Below are 21892 nucleotides of genomic sequence, written 5' to 3' on the forward strand. Positions count from 1 at the left end.
GGTTTTTGTGTGTGTGTGTGTGTGTGAGGGGGCTGACGGCGGGCAGGCCCAGGCCGCGTTGCCATGGCGACGGGCGGGCCGCTTCCGGGGCGGGACGCGCGGGGGCTGCCGGGAGCGGCATGGCTCGCTAGGCGGCGGCGGCGCGCGGGTGAGCGGGCGGGGGCCGCCGTGAGGGGACGGGGGCAAGGACCGGGATTGGCACCGGGACGGGAGCGGACAGGGGGACGTGGGGGCGGCCACCCCGCTCTGCTCGCGGGTGTAGGGGCGGCGAGGCGCCGGCATCCTCCGGCCGGTGGTTTCCGGTCGCCCGCCCGCCGCGCTGCCACTTTGTTCCGTCCTGCCGCTGGCCGTGAGGTGCCTCGTTGGGCTGGTACCCGGCTCTTCTATCCCTGTTTGGTATTCCCGTTCACACTCCTTGAGGTTCCGGTAGTGCACTGACACCTTTACGCTGTTCCTGAAGTCCGTACTGGGGAAAAGGAGGAGCGAACAAGAAATAAATTGCTCCCCAGGAATGTGGTCACGGCACCAATCCTGCCACAGCTCACGGGGCGTTTGGACAACACTCCCCGGCCTAGAGTGGGGCTCTTGGCGTGGCCTGTGTAGGGCTGAGTTGGACTCAGGGGTGGGACCCTGTGGCTCCATCGAACTGAGCATATTCCGTGATAAACAGTTGCTTGTGCTCCTAAATACCTCGGTGGCGCCGACACCTTTTTCTCGCCTTTTCCCCGTGGCAGAATCATGGACCCCAGCTTGCTGAGGGAGCGGGAGCTGTTCAAAAAGCGAGCCCTCTCCACGCCGGCTGTAGAGAAACGCCCAGCACTCTCCTCGGACTCCTCTGCTTCCAAGAAGAAGAAGGCCAAGGTAGAACAAGGGGGCTCCTCCAGCTCAAAACAAAACACAGGTGGGTGGAAGTCTCCTGTCCATCAGCTGCTCGGTGTTTCCTGCTGTTTGCCTTTAAGCTGTGGTTTATTCATGTGAATAACGCTGTGAGTTTTGCTGGTGGCTGTTGTCATTCTTTCTCTTCAATTACCACTTTTGCTAAGAAAGTCGCTTGCACAGTGTGAAAAACCCATTCTGTACTGTGCATGTGTGTTAAGTCTCATCCTGTGGCTCGTTTGCTGTTGCTCTGTTGGAGGAATCGCTACTGCCAAATTTATTGATGTGAAACTGTGCTTTGGATGTGCTTTTGGAAACTGAATTTCAGTGCTTGCTGGGCAGGCAGTGGCAGTGGTGCCATTAATTTTCTCTGTGTTTGCCATGTTGGACAGGGCCTGGAGCAACCTGGTCTGGTGGAAGGTGTCCCCATGGCAGGGGTTTGGAACTGGATGAGCTTAAGGCTCCCTTCTGGCCCAAACCATTCCTGATTGTGTGATTATTTCTGGCAAGAGAGCACCTAAAACATTTAGGTAACTGTAAGTTGGAGGATGTTCTTACCTGATGTGGATTTTGCCAGGTGCATCTTGTTTGGCTTGCTTAGCAGTTGTCCCTGTTTCATCTGGGAGCTAAGCTTTGCTCATGAGCACCAGGCATTCCAGGGGTTTCTGCCTGTTTTACTGAGGAGTTGTGGCATTTCCCTGGGGTGGTGGTACTGATAATGAGTCTCCCAGTATCAAATAAACAGTTAATAAAACAGCGCCAAAAATAGTGGGAGTGTGTGGAAAGTGCAACACTGGGGAGAGGATTTGCTCTGAAAGCAGTGGCAGTTCTCAAGTGCACTTTTAAGGTCAGATCAAATGCCAGGAGTTACTAAACCACAAAATACCCTGTTGTGCAAACTCAGTCCACACTCATATTTTGGATAATACCACACATGGCTCTCTCCTAAACTCCAGAAGAAACAATAGGGCTAAAAACAACAGAGTCTGGGAGGAGTGAAGCATCTTCTGTCCCAGGGGAAGAATTGGATTTGGGTATGTGTCTGCAGCTTCTCAGGCACCAAATAAAGTATCAGCCAGACATTCTAAAATAAATCAAGGGAAGCCAGGTTTCCATCCATCCCTTTTTCACACTCTCCAAAGAAAACAAAATTCTGCATGGAATATCCTAAGCTGCGTCACTGGGGCGAGCAGGGTTTGCTGGGAAGAAGGGATGGGGAGTCAGAAAGAGGGCAGAGGGTACAAATGTGAGCCTGATCTGGAGGATTTGAGCAGATAAAGAAGGTTTCATTTTCTTTCTGTGGTTTTCATGGGCTGAGGGTTTCTTTAAGTGCTTTTGTGGCTGTCAGACAATTCACTTACACAAGCAGAGACCCAATGTGTCTCTGAGGAGATGAACTTGATCTTTTATGCTGCTGGTCGCGTTCCAGGCAGTAACAGAGAGGTTCCAGGGTTTCTACAACACTTTCGTGCTGCAGAGTCAAAATCCATCGCCTCAAAACCTGCTTTTTATTTCACTTGCCAGATTGGCAGATGCCTGTCTGGATATGTGGGTGTCAGAGACATGAGGTGGAGTAAAAACCTGATGCTGGGAAATCCCTGTCCCACCGCCCCAAAGAAACAAAAACTAGGGTGGTCAGTCCTTGTTTGTTGTGCAGTGGCCACAGAGGTGATGAAGGGAGTCACAGTGTTTGTGTATTGGCACTGATAGTCCCTGGGTGTGTAGTGCCTCCCTCACTCTGAGGTTGTGTGACTCAGAGAGCCTGCCCTTGACACGTTTTTGGGGAGGAGAGATATGGAGACCATGCTAATCTTCAAGAGACTGCACAGCTAAATCTGGCCTGTCTGTGAAGTCTGCCTCTAGGCTTCCCACTTCTCCTACACTGATTATTATACAGGCATTGCTATCGTTATTTCGAATCATTATTTCAACAAGTTATTTGAAAAAATTCAAAGCTAGTTTACTCAATTCACAATAGGAACTGGAAAATAAATGAAATGGATCAAATCTGTTTGTTTCATTTTATTAATCAATAGTAAATTGTGGCTGTGGTCTTTGTCTTAAGACCTTTGTCTTAGTGGTCTCCACCAACAGTCGTCAAGAGCCAGAATCTTCAGGGGCTGTTTTGTGGGAAAGAATCATCCTGAGTCTTCTCTGGTACTGTGCAAGGGGACACCTTTGCCTTCTGTTCCTTGCGCCCGCACCCATTCTCCTTTGTAGACCTGTGAAGTAAAAAGCTGGGATGAGTCCCAAGATTTGTCATTCCATGTGCTTCTCGGGAAGGCATTGCCAGAGCAGCAGAGGCTGGCATGTTGCACACACTGCCCTCTTGTGTGCAGCCATGATGGGCATTCTGTGGGAATGCTGCAAGTGTCCAGAGCATTTCCTTTTAGGAGAGAGACAGGATTTAATTCAGTGCATCCCAATGGCTACTCTGGCCTCTTGAGCAGGATTTCTCAGTCTAATGCTGTTGCACACAGCAGAAGGTGACATGTCATCATTATCACCACTAGCATTATCTTCATCATACATCTCAGTGTGAGTCCTAAATGATCTTGGACTCGGGGCATTGGCTTCCATCAGTTGTGCTTTTGATTTTGAGCTTGAAGCATTCTCTGCACGGGGGACTGGTCCTGGCCAAACTTCACTGTAAGAAGTGTGTCTGAGGTGAATGGTTGTGAGGATTTGTGACTGCAGGAGGGAGTTTGCTTCTCCAGGTGAATCACTGGACTAGCTCTGCTAGTTCTTAGTGCCCTAGGTGTCTTGTGTCTCCGTCTCCCCAGCCAGGAGCAGCATGTGTCAATTAGTAAGTCTTCCACTGCACCCAGATTTTCTGGAGCTTAGTCATGCTCAGCCTGAGAGAGGGATTTGATATATGTAAAAAAGGGGATCATTACAGGTACTGGCCAAGGTTTTTCGGACATGGATGGACTGTGAGGTCACTTATGGCTGTGGCCATTTAGGTAGGTTTTGTTTCCTTTGTGACAGGAATGTTTTCTGGGGGTTAAATAACTTGCCCCACATGTAGCTTTGCTCTGGGACATTTCTGTATGGGTCCAGGCGTGTGAAAGACTTGCCAGGAGTTACTGATGGCTACACTGTTGGACACTGTTATTACAGTTGTCATTTGTAACTGCAAAACTTGAATGGTTTTAAAAATCACAGACAAGGCACAGCTACAGATGACTGGTGAGCCAGAGGAGTGAGAGTTCTGTGGTCAGGACATGAGCAAGGGGTGAGTGTGAACTCTGGGATGTGTCAGCAGGCAGATGAAGTCAAGTGATATAAGTCAAGTGAAATTCTCTTGTGCAAAGTGCTGGAAGCTGCACCTGGTCTCAATGACATTCCCCCTCTTCTGTGGAGCTTCTTAAAGCTCCACAGGCTCCATCAGGGCAGACCCTCTTCATCCCAGGTCTGTGGCCCATCTCCCTGTGTTCTTGGCAAGAACTCCACCAGTTCCAGTTCGGCTTTGAAAGTTTGGGATAGGGATGATAGATCCAGTGTGTCCAACTCCCTGTGGTGTTGTGGTTGCCACAGAAGCAGCAGCCTTGGGGCAGAGAATTGTCCCTGTTCATTTCCAGCAGGATTTTTGGAAAGGGTCAGATATTCTGAAGGTTATGCAGGTCTCAACACCCCGAAACTGTTGGCCAGACTGCATATGAAGTAAGTGGAGAACAGCTCCCTGGAACTTGGAGAAGTGGGGGAAGAAAGGGTCAAACTACCCTTTTAGGAGGACTAGAAAAGACCATTTTAAGGATACATTTCTTTTTAGCATAGTCTTCCTGCCACCACCCTCTCTTCTAAAAGCAAAAAACCCATAATAAAAAGTGCTGCCAAAGGCTGCCTGAAGGGTCTCTTGCCATTCACCCCTCCTGCCCCAACTTTTTTCTTACCCCTTGTCTGTCTGTCCTGTCCCTGTGTGGTTGACTTGCTGAGACAACACTGCTGTCTTTGCACTAAATGTGATCAGACTGTTGGACATTTTATAAATGTTTTCTTCAGGTAAGCAATACAGTTTTATGCATGTTAGGCAGCATTTGTTCGGTCAGGTAGACATTCTATGCTAGTCACTCAATATAAACAGCAAAAGTTCATCTACAACCAGAAATCTTTTTCCCTTCCATAACACTGCAATAGATTGTCTTTCTGCTAAGCTCTTGGAAAGCTTTTGCCAATTATTCCAGCTCACATCCAGAGAGAAAATTGCCACCGTGGATATTTAAGTCCAAAAGAAAAAAGCGCATGATTTGCTCATTTGTAAGGTACAAGAGGCTTTGTTCGAGGTGTCAAACCAAGTTCTCCAAGTGCAGGTGCTCAGTGCTTCCTACACCACCTCTGTGTCACGCTTCCTGAAGCTGTTCATCATTGCTCTGACGGGATTGGGCTCGTTCTCCAAGTCTTTCACAGTTTTGTTTTTCACGCAGCAGCAGCAGTCCAGCAGCTCATAGAGGAAAGCCAACACCACCAGAGAAACTACAGTGAAGATGAATATGATCAGGATAACAAAGCAGGCAGTGTTCCAGTTGTCATGGAAAGGGTAAATTTTTTGCACTTGGAAGCCCAGATACTGGGAAATGGATGTAGTAGTCTCATTCCAGTGGGTGCTGTTGAGGGTTGCCATTCTTGCCGAGCTGTCTGAGTATGCTCACTGGCACAGATTTGGGAGCTGAAACACAAAAACAAAGCTGTTGAGGACTTTGTCAATCAAGGACATGCTGTGATATTTACCACAAATTGGAACTACTTTAACTCAGAGTAAGTACTCAAAGTTTCTACAAACATGAATTGTTGCATACTCATATTTGCTCACAAAAATATCAAACTCCAGATGTGTAAGTTTGTGATAGGACCAGAAGATTTATTTTGGCAGTATCTGGTTCATGCAGGCATCATGTGGTGTAAGTGATTCAGGAATGAGAGAGCTTTCCTTCTTTATTTCAATTATATGCACAAGCAGAAAGCTTACAAACTAGATTTTCAAGGCGTGCAGTGGTTTCAACCACCTGTCCGTCATCAGTCTTGAGGCTGCCACTTGTGTGGTGTGAAAGGCCTTATTATTGTGGAGTTGCCTGTCAGCACAGACTTGTTCACCTGCAAAACTCTGGACTTCAGGAGGGCAGATTACCTGACCTGTTCATTCCCCTGCTCTTGCACTGCTGAGTAGTTTGTGCTGGAGAAACTGGGCTGCCCAGATGGCACTGGGAGCATTTGGAAATCTTGTTTGTGGTGCTGTAGTCATTGGGGTGGTTAACAAGGAAAACCCAACTCTTTCTGAGTTGTTCTAGTTTCTTATTTTCAACTCTGCCTAACCCTGGGTTGGCACCTGGCAGAGAAAGAGGCTGCTCTGTGGTGTGGGGGTGATGAAGCAAGAAGTTGACTCCAGCAAATCTGTCTTTGCTCTGTAATCTAATGTAATAAAAAATTGTCCAAGGAGCTATGGTAACTTCTGGCTATCTGCTGTGGCTGTTGGATGTCATAAAAACCTTTGAATCCCTCAGGCGATTTAAAACTGGGTGTGGGAGGAGGAACTCAAGTCAGGTCTCCATATTTCCTTGAGGAAACAGCAAGGAGGTTTTAGGTGGAACATGGTGGTGATGGTGTCTACTAAAGCTGTCTGAGTACCTGTCCTTATTTCTGTGAAATTATTAAAGAAAAAGATGTGGCGAAAACCAGGATCACACTGCCAAACCGGCTTGTGATCTATGTCTTATATTTATTGTTCTAATATTAAAAATGTTGTTCTTTATCCTTCTGTCTTCAATGGGTTAAAATTGAAACGAAAGAGCTTTGTTGTTGGGAAGGTCCCTGGCATTAGTGTTCCATACAGACATTTACTGGAGCAGTGGCAGTAACTTACTGTTTCCTCTGTTAAACCTGTAGCTGAGTACACAAATTAGTAATTGAATATACAGTGTATGACTGAGATGGATGGGATTAATTAAATTGTTGGTGTTTTGTTTTTTGGTTTTTTTTTTTCTTTAAACAAAAGTTTACAGAACAAATCCAAGCTAAAAATACTCCTGGCTTGAGTCAGGTCCTGGCTTCAAGACAGTGGCTTGATTTGATCACAGCCTGGGAAGGAAACTCAGCCAACCTGTTATGGGGCTACAAGTCATGAGGGTTTTTTAAGGGATGGGTTGAAGACTTATTTCAAAATAATCCATGAGAGAAAGAGGGGGGGGGGGAGCTGAATAAAGGGATTTGGAGTCCCCTTTGAGGAATAATTAAAATAAGCAGGATTTAATTGTGTATTTTAAGTGGCAAGAGGATACCTTTGGGAAAGAAAGAAGTTTTTTTTTTTAACTTTGTAAACAAATTTCTAGGACCGAGGGTTTTGTTGGAATCTGTTACATGTAAGTTTGCTCGCTCTCTAAACACCAGGCACAAAACCAGACTGTTTTTGTGATGCAAAATTTAGTAATTTTTGGTGGGTTTTTTTCATTTATATTGCTCAAAGTGATCAAGATCTGGTGCCACTGGAGGGATTGGTCAGATCTGCACTGTGTAGCCAGGACCCTTTGCCAGCACAGCTCTGTGCCAAGGCAGTAGCTCTGTTCCCAAGAGGAGAGGAGCATCTTGGGCAGGCTAGAGCTGTGCTGGCAGCACGGCACAGTGCAGCAGCCATTCCCTTCCCACTCCACAGCCATTCCCTTCCCACTCCACAGCCAGTCCCTTCCCACTCCACAGCCACCATCAGGGCAGCCATTCCCTCCCCACTCCACAGGCTCCATCAGGGCAGCCATTCCCTCCCCACTCCACAGGCTCCATCAGGACAGCCATTCCCTCCCCACTCCACAGCCACCATCAGGGCAGCCATTCCCTCCCCATTTCACAGCCACCATCAGGGTAGCCATTCCCTCCCCACTCCACAGCCACCATCAGGGCAGCCATTCCCTCCCCACTCCACAGGCTCCATCAGGGCAGCCATTCCCTCCCCATTTCACAGCCACCATCAGGGTAGCCATTCCCTCCCCACTCCACAGCCACCATCAGGGCAGCCATTCCCTCCCCACTCCACAGGCTCCATCAGGGCAGCCATTCCCTCCCCATTTCACAGCCACCATCAGGGTAGCCATTCCCTCCCCACTCCACAGCCACCATCAGGGCAGCCATTCCCTCCCCACTCCACAGGCTCCATCAGGGCAGCTATTCCCTTCCCACTCCACAGCCATCAGTAGGGCAGCGGTTTGCACAGTGGAGAGATGCTTGTCTTTTTGCCAGGAGGTGGAATTTAATGCTCCTTGAGGAGGAGGAGGATGTTCTCCTTTGATTTGAATGGGGTGAGGCAGATAAAGATCAGCTACTCTTTGCTGTAATTATTGAAATAGAAGGCTGAGGTAGCTGTTGCTGACAGTTCAGAATTAAAACAGCACTAATGAGGTTAGTGTCCTTGAAAGCTGTCAAAAATGGGCTGGTTTCCTGCAGTTTTACTTATTTTGTAATGGCATAGGTCAGATTCATATCATCAGTCAGTCTGATTTACAATCAAGTCAGCAGTATCCAAAATGCAGTGAGTTAAATATTTAACGCACTAGGTTTTAATTTAAAAGCATTGGCATCTTTGGGCACTGCAGAGGAGCAGCTTTATTTGGAATCATATTCATGGAGTAGAGGGAAATGACTGGCACAAAATCCTTTTAATGCAGCACTGAGGCAGCCCTGTTTAAGAAAGCACTGAGCAGGCATCTTGGGGTAAAAGCATTTACAAATCTCAGGTGCATTCTAAGCCAGCTGTTTGCCTTGTGTCGATGGCTGCCCCAGTGTTTCCAAAGGTAACAGCAGGCAGAGGGATTTTCTCACTGCCCACTGTATACCACGTTTCTAGAAGAGGTTTCTTCTCCACACACACAGATCTCTTTTAGGCAGCCTAATTTACGGAATACCCCCTGGGAGGTAACATTGCTCACATTTCAGCTGGAGCTGTCTTTGTTTTAAGGAAAACCCTTTCGCAGATTTTCACAGATTTCTGTGAAATCACATAGAATCAATCACAAGGAACGTGGGGCTGCAGGAAACCAGCCACCTCCCCTGTAAAGATGAAATCCATTTTGTTTACTGAATCTTGGCTTGTTGTGGTAGCTCTGCTGTAAGATGGAGTGGTCATCAATTTTCCATTAGTGCACAGATGGTGAAAGTGCCTGTCTGATCGTGCAAGACAAGCTCCTCTGCGTTCAGCGGGATAAACCCTGCTCAGCCTAGAGAAAAATAATTCTGATTCCAAGAAGCTTTTACAGGTTCTCAGCTTACAGGCATATTTTCTTTCAGTAATCAAGATAAACCTCAGAGAATGTTATAAAATGATACACACCTACCTCTCGTGTGAAAGGATGCTGAGAGAGCGCCGTTCTGGTCCCTTTTTTTAGTGCAGCCTATGGCACAGCTAAGATGGAGCTTTCCTTCCATTGGCCAGAGCACGATGCTGCTGACAACTTCCTTTGTGCTCATTTGCATCGAGCCCTCAACCCCAGGAGTAAATCATTCATAAATGTGACTCTTACTGTCTGCAACGAGCAGCAAACGCCTCCCTGTTCTTGTTTTTTGGGATGGGATGAGCTCGTTAGCAGAGGAGGCACGTTGGCCACGACCCCGCTCTGCTTTGTGCTGGGATCAGCCATCAAACCATGACGCTTGAAGTGTTAATATCTGCAGATTCCCAGCCTCACCGTGTGGTTAGATTTTCTTGTCACGGATTGTAGCAGGCTGCAAGCAGGCAGATTAAACCAGATAATCTTCCCGATTCAACTGACAGAACCAAAACATGATAAGTCATCTTAACTGTTTGTTGTACCTCTGGATTAATTTTGGTCACTTCAGAACTCTCATTACATCTATGATTTTTCTATTTATTTATAAAATGTCCTACATAGACATTAATTTTTAATCTTAAAAGGGAACCCTGTAGGGGAAAATCCCTAAGGGGCACATCTTCAGGGGGAGCTGGCTTTTGATTTTCCTTCTTTTAATTTAGTAACCAGAATAAAATATTCTTCTGTAGCTGGAGTTACACTGATTCTTCTATGTTAATTTTAGAATTGTTGTGCTGTGTAAAGCCTTTAAGACAATGTCAGGTAACAGCTTCATGATTCTGTTCTTTTATCTAGCTTCACTGATTTTTCCATGGAAATAATAGGAGCTCTGTATCTCTGAGATAACTGTTGTCCTGTCAGATGTGCTTAGAAATCACCAGAGGATTAAACAATCCCCATGGTGACAAAGAGATGGTGTTCTTTTTCTGGAGTAGCTGAAATTCCAGAAAACTGTTGCCATTGGGTTTGAGCAATGTTGTGCTGGTAATGAGCCTGTGTCTTGTGATAGTGGTTTGTGGGTATTTGTGCTTAATGCGCTGTGCTAAGAACTGACGAACTGACGTTAATGAAATGGTCATTAACAACCTTGCAAGAACTTTGGAAACAAAAGGATAGCAAACCTCATGATAAAGACAACCAGAGCTGACAACAGAGGGGGTTCTGAGTTGTTGTTCCAGAGATGCAGCACACCAGGCTGAATTAGATTGCATTTGTATGGCTCTGTATAATAAATTCTCCACTAGAGCTACTTGAAATAATATATTTTTTTTTAAAAATCACAGCCTTCCTTTACCTGCTGTGTAACCATTGAGTGCCTTTGGGGAAGAAGGGAAGCTTTGTGCCCCCATCTCAGCAGCAGGAAGGTATTGGTGGTGCAAATACAGTGCATTATTTCAGCGTGGATTCATGTAGTGTAAATGATAATGGGATGTTAAGCCACCAAATTAAACATGTTCTCTTGTGGCCGTAACTCTGCAGTCACTTGCTGCTTTCTTAGCTTTTTATTTATGGAGTTCTGGTCAGAAATGTTCCACAGCTGTGTCTTCTGAGTCTCTGGGTCTGGATCAAGATGTGTGCAAGGACTCACCTGAGGGTGGCTGCTTCTGACAGCTGTCCACAGCTGTCGATTCAAAAGCTGCTGGAAGTAGAGGGAGAACGTGATGGAGCTGAGAGCCAACAGGAAGCTATCAAAGCACCCTCTAATTGCTTGTTTTCTTTCTTTGTAGATCACAGCAATGGATCATTTAACTTGAAAGCCCTTTCAGGAGGCTCTGGCTACAAGTTTGGAGTCCTTGCTAAAATAGTGAATTATATGAAGGTATGGTGTTTTGGTATAAAATAATACTGTTTTTAAATACTTTAATTATTTCTTGTCCTGTGGTAGCTGAAAAATGCTGAATGTTTCAACCTCTGAATTTTTTTTTTACTGCAACAGAATTTCAAGAAACTGCTTGTTAAATTCAAAATGCTGTCAGAAAATAAAATTGTCAGCCTATTGTTCCATAACTGAAATCCTGATTATCCCAGCTCACTTTACAACCAAGATAATGGGGTTTATTTGCAGGAATTTCAAGATCCTGTCAGTTTTTGGGATTCATGGGCTAGTGATCAAAATAAAGTATCATTTGTTTCCAATCTTAGTTACTTTTTGGTGATTGAGTTGCTGAATGAAGTGAGTACAGTGCTGTAAGAGATCCTGTTTGCTTTTCCAGACCCGGCACCAGCGCGGTGATACACATCCCTTAACTCTGGAGGAGATACTGGATGAAACACAGCATTTAGATATTGGACTCAAACAGAAACAATGGTTAATGAGCGAGGTAAAGGAAACGCATGTTCAGATTTTCATTAAAGAATTCTGAAAAACCCAAATTGTACACATTTATTAAATCATTAAATATGTAATCCCTCCTTCAAGAAACTACTAAGTCGGACTGTAACATTCCTTGCTGGCAGCACTAATATTCTGGGGAACAGAAATTTCTGCTCTGGTAGTGTTGGTTGTGAGGGAAGCTTGACTTTGCTGAAGTCTTCCAAAAGCTAGCTCCAGGTTTCTTCCATAATGAACCAGAATATCAGAATGGAATGGAAGAGCTCCTCCCAAGAAGCGTATATAAAGTTGTCACTGAGCTTTTGCCAGATGAGAAAAGGGATACAAATACCCTGCAGCACCAAAGTTGGGTCCCTTCTCTGTTGGAGGTGCTCTGTGTCGTGGTGAATTATGCCTAGGCTGGTGATCTAGGATCCAAGGACTTAGAATCTGTTTAAACTCAAACCTCCAGCCTGGCAGCTGTAACGTGTAGTTCATGTGCTCAAAAGCACACCAGAAAAAAGTAGTAAGTGTCTGCACTTTTTCAAGGTTTGAAATTTCTGTCCCTGTTACAGGCTCTAGTCAACAATCCGAAAATAGAAGTTGTGGATGGGAAGTATGCCTTCAAACCCAAGTACAACTTGAAAGACAAAAAGGCTCTGCTCAGGCTCTTGGACAAGCATGACCAGCGAGGGCTGGGAGGAATCCTTCTGGAAGACATCGAGGAAGGGCTGCCCAATGCACAGAAAGCCATAAAGGTGAGGAACACATGTCTGCAGTTCAGCTGTTCACTTCTCAGAGGGAAGAGACACACTAAGACAGAGTTTTCTCATGAGTTGTTTGTGGCCTTTTCTGTATTTCATCGTTTATGTTCAGATTTGCCCTGCTGTCTCAGCACAGCTCTCAGAGCTCTTTCTCACACAAGACTCCTGATCTCCCACATTCCAACTGCAGGCATTTAGTTCAGCTTTCACACCTTGACCTCAGTCCTCTGAATCTCATTTTTGATTTATTAGTGTACCCATGTGTTTCATGGTCAGTTACTTTGCAGCTTCTCCAGTTTGTTGTTGCTTTTTGTAGCACGAGGTCTGGCTCTGTTGGAGTTTGAGACCTTCAGCTTGGAAACGAAGTGATTTTGAGTTGTTGTTTTGCATTTGTTTTCTTGAGGCTTTAGGGGACCAGATCATCTTTGTTAATCGCCCTGATAAGAAGAAAATTCTTTTCTACAACGACAAGAGCTGTCACTTTGCTGTGGACGAAGGTAGGTGTTGTTTTACGTGGGTCTCCATGCCATCTGAATTCATCTGATCTGAATTCATCTTAAGTACCTCTGTGTATAAGCAGCCTTCAGGTAGAGCACATAAAGCCATTGCATCACACAGCATCACATTATGTATGGTAAAAAAAAAGAGTTTTGGGACAATTTTGAACTGCTCTACTTACAGGACCATAGGAGGATGCATAAAGATTTTTCTTTTTTTGCCTACCTCCAAGGCAATCTTTATTTCCAATAGAATTTAGCAACTGAAGATGTGTATCATTAACTATTTGTTATGTACTGAGAGTACACACTTGTAATCTCAGTAATAATAGTTTTGTTTCACAAGGGTGATTAAGTAGAGGTGACATCTACAGCAAATACAAAAATATCTCAAAAGGTTGAAGTGAATTTCTTTATAAACAATGATTTATATAATTTCTTGGTAGCAGCAGTGAAACTGTATGCAGAATGGATTCACTGGGGAATTTCTGATTTCCAAATGTTTAGGAGTTTACTCAGTGCTCTTGCAGTAACTTTTGAGACAGAGCTTTTAAGTTTTAGCCACTGGTTGTATCATAGTCGTGTTGCTAAATGAATGTTTTTTCTTGTGCAATTTTTTCCAGATAGCAGGAACCCAACCATACTAAAAGAGTTATCGGAGGGAGGTCTCTACCCTGTTGCTATTAGCTTGTAATAACTCCAGGATTAGCTGTGAAATTTCATAACAAAGTCTATTTTGTTAAGATGTAGACAGAGGCATCAGGCAGCCAGGATAAATCCCGGGCTCCTCTTACACAAGACATGTTGTAGCACACCCGTGATGAGCAAGCAGTGCAAGCTATTGCTGCCAGAGGGAGGAAGAGGTTAAAAAGCCCCTTTAAAACGCCTGTCCTCCTGCTGAAGGAAGGCATTTAAGGAAGGCATGCAGTGTGTGTCCTGAAGGGATCTTATGTGCAGTGTTTGTAGTTCAAGGTGGCTCTGCTTCCTTTTATCCGCAGGTGGCAGCAGCTTCCCATCCGAGCCTGAAGTGATGTTTTGTTGTTGCTCTGTTCCTGCTGGTTTTGGTTTTCTTTTTGATGCTTTGTTCTGAGAGGGGGCAAGAATATTTTCTCCTTTGTGAATATAGTGATCCACCTGCATATGGCACAGTGCTGCAGCTGAAGCAGGTCCTTTTTCCAACTGTGTTATCCTGTGATGAAGGAAACCCATCCTTCCCAAGCAGCTTTGCTTTAGGATTCTTTCCAGGGCAGCAGAAGGGTGTCTCTTAGGGAATCACTGGCAGAATTGTCTGTGCACAGGACGAGTTATGACACGTCTCTGCCTTAGCAATGCTACTGCAGCTCATTATCTCTGGCAACGTTAAAATGAAGTTTTTTAAAAGACTGCAAAATAAGCCTTGAAGTGTTGGCAGACTCTTTGATCTAGCAGCCGATGACAGTTCAAAATATGTTTCTAGTTTAATGTTTATCCTCAGAAATAAGGTCTCTGTGCTCCTCAGTGCACGGTGTTGCCGTATGGCATCCCAGTTCAGAACGTGTGTTGGCTGAGGGTGATAGCCTTGAAAAGTCGGGTGTCCTCTCCCACTGCTGCCTCAGCTCCATCAGCAGAGAAAGAGGAGCTGCCAGGGCAATTTGGAGTTCTCAGCCTGGAGTAGTGGGAGGACCTCCTTTCTGGCAGTGCCTGCCTCTCTGCCCTTGATGGCTGAATAAGCTTTTCTTTCTCCCCCTGTGAAAATAAATCCCAATGTATCGCAGCAACGGAGCGCTGCCTATATATCGTGATCTCAAGGGTACTGGAGAGGGTTTTAGCAGTAAGGAACGGCTTTTGTTCTTCCTTTTATGTGATTAGCCGAGGAAGGTTCAGATTGCATGTGTTCCTTCTGGACTTCCTGGCTAATTAATCTGCTGTCAGTGGTGTGGAGCTGAAAGTGTTTATAAAAGCAGGGCCAGATTTCAGGTGCTTCAGCCAAGTCAAGCGCTGCCTTTTTGTGCTGGGGCGAAGCACTTTGCATGTGAACAAGGCTTTCATCCCCGTGCTGAATGCTGAAAGGCCAGTTTGATTGCCTAACTGCTAGAGATGGTATCTTCCCCAGTTGAATGCACTATAGGAAGTATTTTCTTGCTGAAAAATTCGGATACTTAATTATTTTAATAATTAATTTTTAAAATTCTTCCTAAGCCTTTGAAGGGTTTTAGAGAATGGCCAAAGCTTCTTAGATTTAATACTGTAAAAACTGCTTGGGATCAGTGCTGATTTACAGCTGTGGTGGTCCAGGGACAGCACAGATTTAGTATCAAGCACCTTTTCCTCCTGGTATAAATCCAGTGCTGTGTTCCCTGGGACTGTTAGGACTGTAGTTTCTTCCCTTCTACACTGTTATTGTCTGGTTTTGTCCTTTGCTCAGCTTTTGGCTTGGCTCACTGAGGATTCTTAAGCTGTTTTTAATCTCTGGCAGATTTTATTACCTGTGTGATGTGTCAGTTTATCTCCACAGCCATCTCAACCTTTCTGCAAGAGCAGGTGAGGCAGTCAGAAGTGCTGGATAAGCCTCTCCAAAGTCACCAGGCAGTCATTTACCCATGACTTCATTCCCCAAATGTAAGCATTTATAGAAAGGAAGTGTGTTAGAGTATAATCACTCAGGGAATGTCAGTGCAAATTGTTTTCATCTATGAGGCACCTTGTGATGCTGTAAAATCAAGGTAACTGTGCATCCTTTCCCCTTGGGTGTTTCAGAGAGAGAAGGTGTCTGCAAAATCTTTGTTATGCTGCCCTCTGCTTTAGCTCTGTGTTGGTTCCTGCTGGCCAGAGCTCATTGTTTTGAGTTTTGGCTTCATGTTGCTGGAGATGTCAGCAAACATCTAAACTGGCTTTTCACCAGCTCCTGGTCTCATTTCATCCTCTCAGTACTTGAAAGACCAGAATTTAGCTCTGTGGAGGAGCAAGGAAGCAGCCTGTGAGTAGTGTTGATTCTGTCCAGTTTCTGAGTTAACATGTTTTAGTGTTCAGATTTCAAGATAATGTGTATAGGATTTGTTCATGACACTTGCCTCAGTACTGGGATCACAGCTTTCTGCCTCTTCTCAGGAAGATATGCATTGGAATCAGGACTTGAAAGCTCTGTAAAAAATGCAATTCTCGGTGAGGGTTCAAAGCACCTGCATGACTTTGACCAGAAACTCCTGGGAGATTTCTCCCCTGGGGATTTTTTCTGGGCTCTGTCTTGTCAAAGCAGCCTAAGCCTGCAGAGATTGTCAGCTTGCCTGAGTGCGGCCTGCTGTGGTCAGGTGAAGCCTTGCTGTCTTTTTATCCTCCTGTAGCCATTTTACGTCCATTCTGGCTGATGGATAAAATAATTTAGTGGCTCTGAGAGACGAGTCTCACCTTTTCTGTGCTGTGATGGTGTCAAGATCACCCAGCAGTGAACAAGACACGGAACAGGAAAACTGAATGTGCTCTGTCATCAGGCTGCAGGCACCGCAGGAATGCATACATCCCAACCTGTTCTCCATGGCTGGCTGGAGCAGGCCAGCATGTGGGGAGCCTCCTGCTCCAGCCATCCCCTGGCACTTCTCACACCAGCACTGAGCTCCTTGTGGCCTGTGAAAGAAAGACCTTGTGAAAAATGGATCCGGTGTATTGAAGCCTGCCCTAGGAGCTGCCTTCTGCCGCTGTTGTCTGCTCTGCAGACACACAGCAAAAGCCAGGGTGACAGCACTTCTGATTCTTCTCAAGGAAACCAGGAAAAATCTTTCCCTATGTCAGGTCAAGGGTGTATTTCCTGAGGTGCAGAAGTACCGCAGCTACAAATGCAGATAGTTGTTTCTCGAGAGCTGCAGTTATTGCCAGCTTTTCCCACAGGTTCTCATATTTCAGAGAGGATGTCACAATAATTCAGAGAGTGTATTCCCAAGGTCTAAACTTTCCCTGGCTGATAGGGGCATAGTCCTTGGAGACTTAAAAGCCTCACAGGTAATGTGTAAATGGCTCAGTTTCAGCCATCCAGCTGCTCTCTTTCTTCAGACCTTGCATTTAGCCCAGTGTCTGGTGTTACACCAAGTCAGTTTTGTGATGAGATGACGGATGGATCTCCCTTTCCTTTTAGATGACACACCAAGTGCAGACAGCTCATATGCACTGAAGGGTGGCAGCTCCCTGTGCTTCTCCACCTTTATCCTGTACTTTTAGTTCCAAACCAGTCCTTCAATAGGGAGTGTTTCCATGTTGTTGTGACTCCCTCTTTCCTGGGCAGTGAAGTATTTTAAAACCCTACATGGAGCTCCTGCATGGGAAGAAGATTCTTTTGCAATTACTGCCATCAAAGCAGTAGTGCTGAAAACAGCCTGATTTATGGAGGAGTTTTTAAATGGAGTTGCAGAATATGATATGGTGACTCTGGTGGGCCAATTAGTGGATTAAATTGTCTGTATGTAAAGTCCATTCTAGCTCTGCAGTTTTGGATCTTGGTGCTTGTTCCATTCGTATTTCTTGGCCGAGTTTAAAAGGTGGAAGTGAAGCTGGAGTGATGTTATAACCATGGCACTACAAGAAATGCAGACCACTGTAGTTAGATATTAACTGTGATCTGCACTTCTGTACATGCTGATCCCTGAAGAGCTGACCATTTATTTTCTAGTGTTTAATTTTTCACTTCTGTTTCCCAGAAGAATGTAGACTGGTTTAACCTTAAGCACCTATCCTCAGCTTTCCTTTTTTTTTTTTGCATCAGGGTGTATTTGTCCATATATCCTGAACTCTAATGATGAGACACATTTGTTTGCAGCAGGATATTATAAATAAGAGGACAAACCTTCTCCACCTGTTGCAGCTGGATGAGGTGAGGGATGATCTGTGATAGCAGGCACCACCAGCTATGCTGAAAGCCTGGAAACCCCCTCAAAATGGATGAGCAGGTGGAGAATGTCAGTCCATGCATTAAGGGATGTGCACACTGATCCCAGGGTGCTGGATAGCCTCCATGAAAAACAGTCTGTGAGCTATCTCCCTGTAACCAAACGTGGTGTTTTGACTGTTTTGGTTCTCTTCAAAACCGCTGCATTACCAAAACCGAACACTGTCGTTCTTCACTGGTGAAATTCCTTTCTTTTGTTTCCTGGAAAGCTGAGGCAGTCTCTTACTGTTGGCAGCAGGAAGAGGAGGAACGCCAGAGACTCGAAGCATGTATTTGCATAGAAAAACAAGGTGCTTTAGGTAGGGAATAGTTCCAAGGGCAGGAACCGGATTGGTTTTGTACACTCCCACTTGGTTGCAGCGTGCCCAGAGCCGGGATACCTGTGGCAAACGGGCAGTGGAGCGTCTCATCCCCAGCTGCACAGGACAGATCCTTAAGCATGCAGAGGTTGTGGTTGTTTTGACAACTGTATACTAAATTTATCTGGAAATAAAAGGAAAAATTGAGTCTTGCCTTGCAATGTGTGCCTCGTGTTTTATTTATAGTTTGTTAGCCAAACCTGCTGACAGGATGTATCTTAACTCCCTGCCTGGGGAATGAAGGGAGGTAGGATCGTACCAGCCGCTGCCTGGAGAAGGCATTCCAGAGGCTCTGTGAAACTTTACGTGAGGCAGAAAGTGTGCAGGCAGATGGCAGCTGCTCTAATTAAGACTTACTGTCTCTGTCTGTTTTCCTGCTGCTGTGGTTTTTAAGGTGTCTCTCTTCTTTTTAACACCAGAGGAATTTTAGTACTTTGTTATCTGTAGAGCATGGTATGGATCATATTGCAGCGATAAAGGAGCTCAGAGCTACTGAAGTGAATGTCCTGAACCTTCAGTAAATTAGGCGATGGGATGACGAGTCTCCCACGTCAGTGGCAGCTGAAGATGTGTAAATGAAGTTGCGATTTATGGTTAGTGATCGCCCTTCATCAGGATCTGTGAAACCCATTCACAGCCTCCTCGGCTCTGGAGATCCCAGACAAAAAGAGCAAATAAACACGAAAAGCACAGGTTGCCTCCGGGTGCTCCTGATGCTCGAGTGTAGTTTAGCTTGAGGCTGTTTTGTTGTTGTTTTGTTGGTTGGAGTTTCATCTTTTCAGGTTTTGGGTGTTTTTGGCAGTGCATCAGCATTTGGAGCGGGTGAAGGCTGTGCTGAGTGAGTGCCTGCTGGCGGTGACAGACTGACGCGCCAGGATGTTTGAGTGTTTGAAATCAAGTCTCTCTCTTTCCCTTCTTGTGGGGTCTTTGCCCAGGGTTTGCTCACTGGGATATAAAACCGAGTTTGTCGTTTCAGAATTCCAGAAGCTGTGGAGGAGCATTCCTGTGGATTCTATGGATGAGGAGAAGATAGAGGAGTATCTGAAACGACAGGGTATTTCTTCCATGCAAGAAACCGGACCAAAGAAAATAGTAAGAGATACAAATTATAGATATTCCTGGGAAATCCCTCCCTTCCTGATCCCACAGTGTTAATTCCAAAATGTGTTGGTGAGCCTATGCATGGCTTTGTGGAGCTTGGGGGAGTGTGACCAGTGTTAAAAACTGGAAAAACCAAGTGCTGCAGCCAGCAGTCAGTGATTTTTATGACTTGTTAGAGTCAGTGTAATTAATCCGAGCAGCATCAAAGGAGGGCAAACACCAGGAATCCCTGTGAGCTCCACAGTGGAAGATTCTGCTTGAAGCTGTACAATACATCACGAGTAGTAGTATCTTGGGAGGAAGGTGGGGAGGGTTTAACTTTTCTGCTAAACAGATTTGAAGTCCTGATGGGACTGTGGACAGAACTGTAGGTAGGACATGTACCTGCTTCTGTAGCTGCACTTAAGAATGCCAGCTTTACTACTGTGCCTGGGATACTGTGGCTCTGCTCTGTCCCCAGGGTCATCTCCCTGCCTGGATTGGATTTGGATGCTGTTGCTTCTCCAGGAACCAGCACTTCCCTTCCCTGCCCACCCCGAGTTCTGGCAGAGCTCATCTTTCACAGCAGTGGTGACCAGCAGATGTCACACATCAGGTCAGATGTCACAGATCTTCTGAGTCCTGTTTGTTTCTTCTTGCAGGCTCCCATTCAGAGGAGGAAGAAACCTGCTTCTCAGAAGAAACGCCGGTTTAAGACTCACAATGACCACTTGGTTGGAGTATTAAAAGATTACTCTGATGTGGTTCCTGGCAAGCAGTGAGCGGTTGAATTCTGGAGCAAACGCGCGTTTCTAGACGGGCTTTCTGCTGCTGGGGCTCGGTGTCTGCTCACACAAGGACTGACTGTATATAATAATGTGATGTGTTTCCCCCACCCCAGCAAGTGCCGAGGTGAAACAGGTCAGTTTAAGAGCAAGTATGAGCTACTAAATTTAGAGGTTAATTTAATTAGCTAATTGGAAACGTGTCTTTGAGTAAGAGGTTCTCACTAGTTGCCTGTTGGCATAGGGTGATAAATGGTGCTCAGCATGTAATGCAGGAATTCCTGCTCAGTGCTTAACTCTGCTTTTACATTGCTTAATGGGTATTTACCTGGAATTATTTACAAGGGGCTTTCTAGTGGGGTGGAATACAGCATTTGTTTTACCTATTTCAGGAAAACCTTATCCTAAAATCACTGCGGGCAAAGTTTCTTTCACAGTCAAATACACCCACGGTTTGTATGCATCTTCCTTTCCACGGGACTGAGCTTTACTGAAAGGCGGTGATATCTGAGACTCAAACTCAGAAAACCCCTCCCCCGATTTCCCAGCAGGCTGTGGGATGGGATGCAGCCAGAGCTTCCTAATAGTAATTAGGAATTGCCCTCGGTGATGTCCCCTCACTATTGTGGGTACAAGTGTGTTGCACGTTCTGCTCTGTGCACAGGAGGGAAATAAAATGAAGGTGTAATACTGAAGTGTTTTTTTTTCTTTTAAGTAATAAATTTACAATGTAGGTTTCCAGTGTTGCTTCCTTAAAGAATGAGAGAATCGGCAACTTTTGTGCTTGTTGCGTTTTCCTTTTCGTGGAGGTAAAGGAACCTTTGCTATATTTTTATCCTCTCAGTGACTTACTGTTCTAACAGGCTAATGCTGTCATCTTTTTAATGTTGGTTGGGGAGAGGGGAGGAACCACCTTAAATGCAAGCTCCCTGTAGATGCCTGGTGTTCTGTGCAGCACAGCCTTAAATGGAATGTGGCCAAATCATGTCCTCTCGATAACTTATTTTTACGTTCCGCACCAGAGCCGGTCAATGCTGATCCTGTTTTCGCGGCGCTGCAGGAGAGGAGCTGTTTCTCTGTTCTTCAGGGTTAGGATCAGAGATAAAAGAGTTGCCTGCAGCTCCCCACCGACGGCAGATCGCTGCTTCCTGAGCTCAGGCTGCTGTCTTGCTTGGTGCAGCCGGGGTCAGAGCAGAGGCCGTCGGATGCGGACACGTGAGCAGATGAAGAATGAGGCTTTGTTGCTGTGGCACTGAACAAGTTCTGTCAGCTTGGGGAAATACGCTTCTGTAAGTGCAGCGTTTATCCTCCTGCTTTGAAAGGCTGCTCTTCTGAGAAACAGGCAGTGCTTCCAGCGTTGCACATGTCAGCCCTGTTAAAGGAGCTGCCAAATGCTGTTAGGAGGTTTCTTTTTTTTTTTTTTTTTTTTTTTACTATATATGTGTTTCATGCTTTTAAAGAAAAAATACACATATATATATACAAAAGCATGCTGCTCCAGATGGTTTTGAAACTCTTTTTCTTTCCTGTATCTTCCAGGTCAGCACAAACAATTCCTCTTGGGGCTTTTTAGTTTTGCATTACACTGCTTTAAGTACCTGCAGCACTCTTGCAAAACTGTTCACCTCTCTTCTGTCATCTTCACTCAAAAAAAAAAGGTTCCCTTCCATCTGCTGTGCATTTTTGAGCAGTGATTTTTTTGGTGGTGGTGCTTGGACGACAGCAGAGCTCTAAGTTGCCTTTCCTGCCTTTGGGGAATCTCATGGAGTAACTTCCCAGTTATCTTACATAACACTGCCCTTTCTCTGTGAACCAAAGCTGGCTGTAAGGTGGCTGCTTTGTTTCTTTGCTCAAGTGATTAGGATAATAGAGTCTGAGTCTAAAGAAAATGCCTCCAGCTACTTTGAAAGATTAAAAATATGTTAGGTCAAAAAACAGGAGAGCAGGAAAGGGAAAGTGACTGTGAGCTCTGTGTGCTGCACTGGCCTTGTCAGGCTCCAGT

At 45.4% G+C, this 21892-nt stretch overlaps 2 protein-coding genes across 7 annotated transcripts; one reads left to right on the forward strand and one right to left on the reverse strand.

The window, feature by feature from the left end:
• Positions 1–85: 85 nt before the first annotated feature.
• On the forward strand, positions 86–20627 carry GTF2E2 (general transcription factor IIE subunit 2). Its single transcript, XM_068188266.1, has 8 exons — positions 86–148; positions 735–901; positions 10910–11001; positions 11396–11503; positions 12069–12251; positions 12661–12754; positions 19002–19117; positions 19768–20627. Exons 2-8 carry the CDS (start codon positions 739–741, stop codon positions 19885–19887), a joined length of 876 nt encoding a protein of 291 aa, XP_068044367.1. The 5' UTR covers positions 86–148; positions 735–738; the 3' UTR covers positions 19888–20627.
• Positions 2884–16759, reverse strand: SMIM18 (small integral membrane protein 18). Of its 6 annotated transcripts, XR_010998437.1 has the most exons (6): positions 16139–16153; positions 15805–15874; positions 11329–14479; positions 9189–10818; positions 4770–5542; positions 2884–3731 (listed from the first exon to the last, which is right to left on the reverse strand). XR_010998437.1 is itself a non-coding variant. In XM_068188268.1 (3 exons), exon 2 carries the CDS (start codon positions 5495–5497, stop codon positions 5201–5203), a length of 297 nt encoding a protein of 98 aa, XP_068044369.1. In that variant the 5' UTR covers positions 5498–5542; positions 9185–9636; the 3' UTR covers positions 2884–3731; positions 4770–5200. The 6 variants fall into 6 exon arrangements, 2 of the variants coding, with proteins under 2 accessions (XP_068044369.1, XP_068044368.1); XR_010998434.1 differs by having other exon boundaries at positions 15805–16759; XR_010998436.1 differs by lacking the exon at positions 11329–14479.
• Positions 20628–21892: the final 1265 nt, after the last annotated feature.

The sequence above is a fragment of the Anomalospiza imberbis genome, chromosome 4 (genome assembly GCF_031753505.1).
Source record: "Anomalospiza imberbis isolate Cuckoo-Finch-1a 21T00152 chromosome 4, ASM3175350v1, whole genome shotgun sequence".
Lineage (NCBI taxonomy): Eukaryota > Metazoa > Chordata > Aves > Passeriformes > Viduidae > Anomalospiza > Anomalospiza imberbis.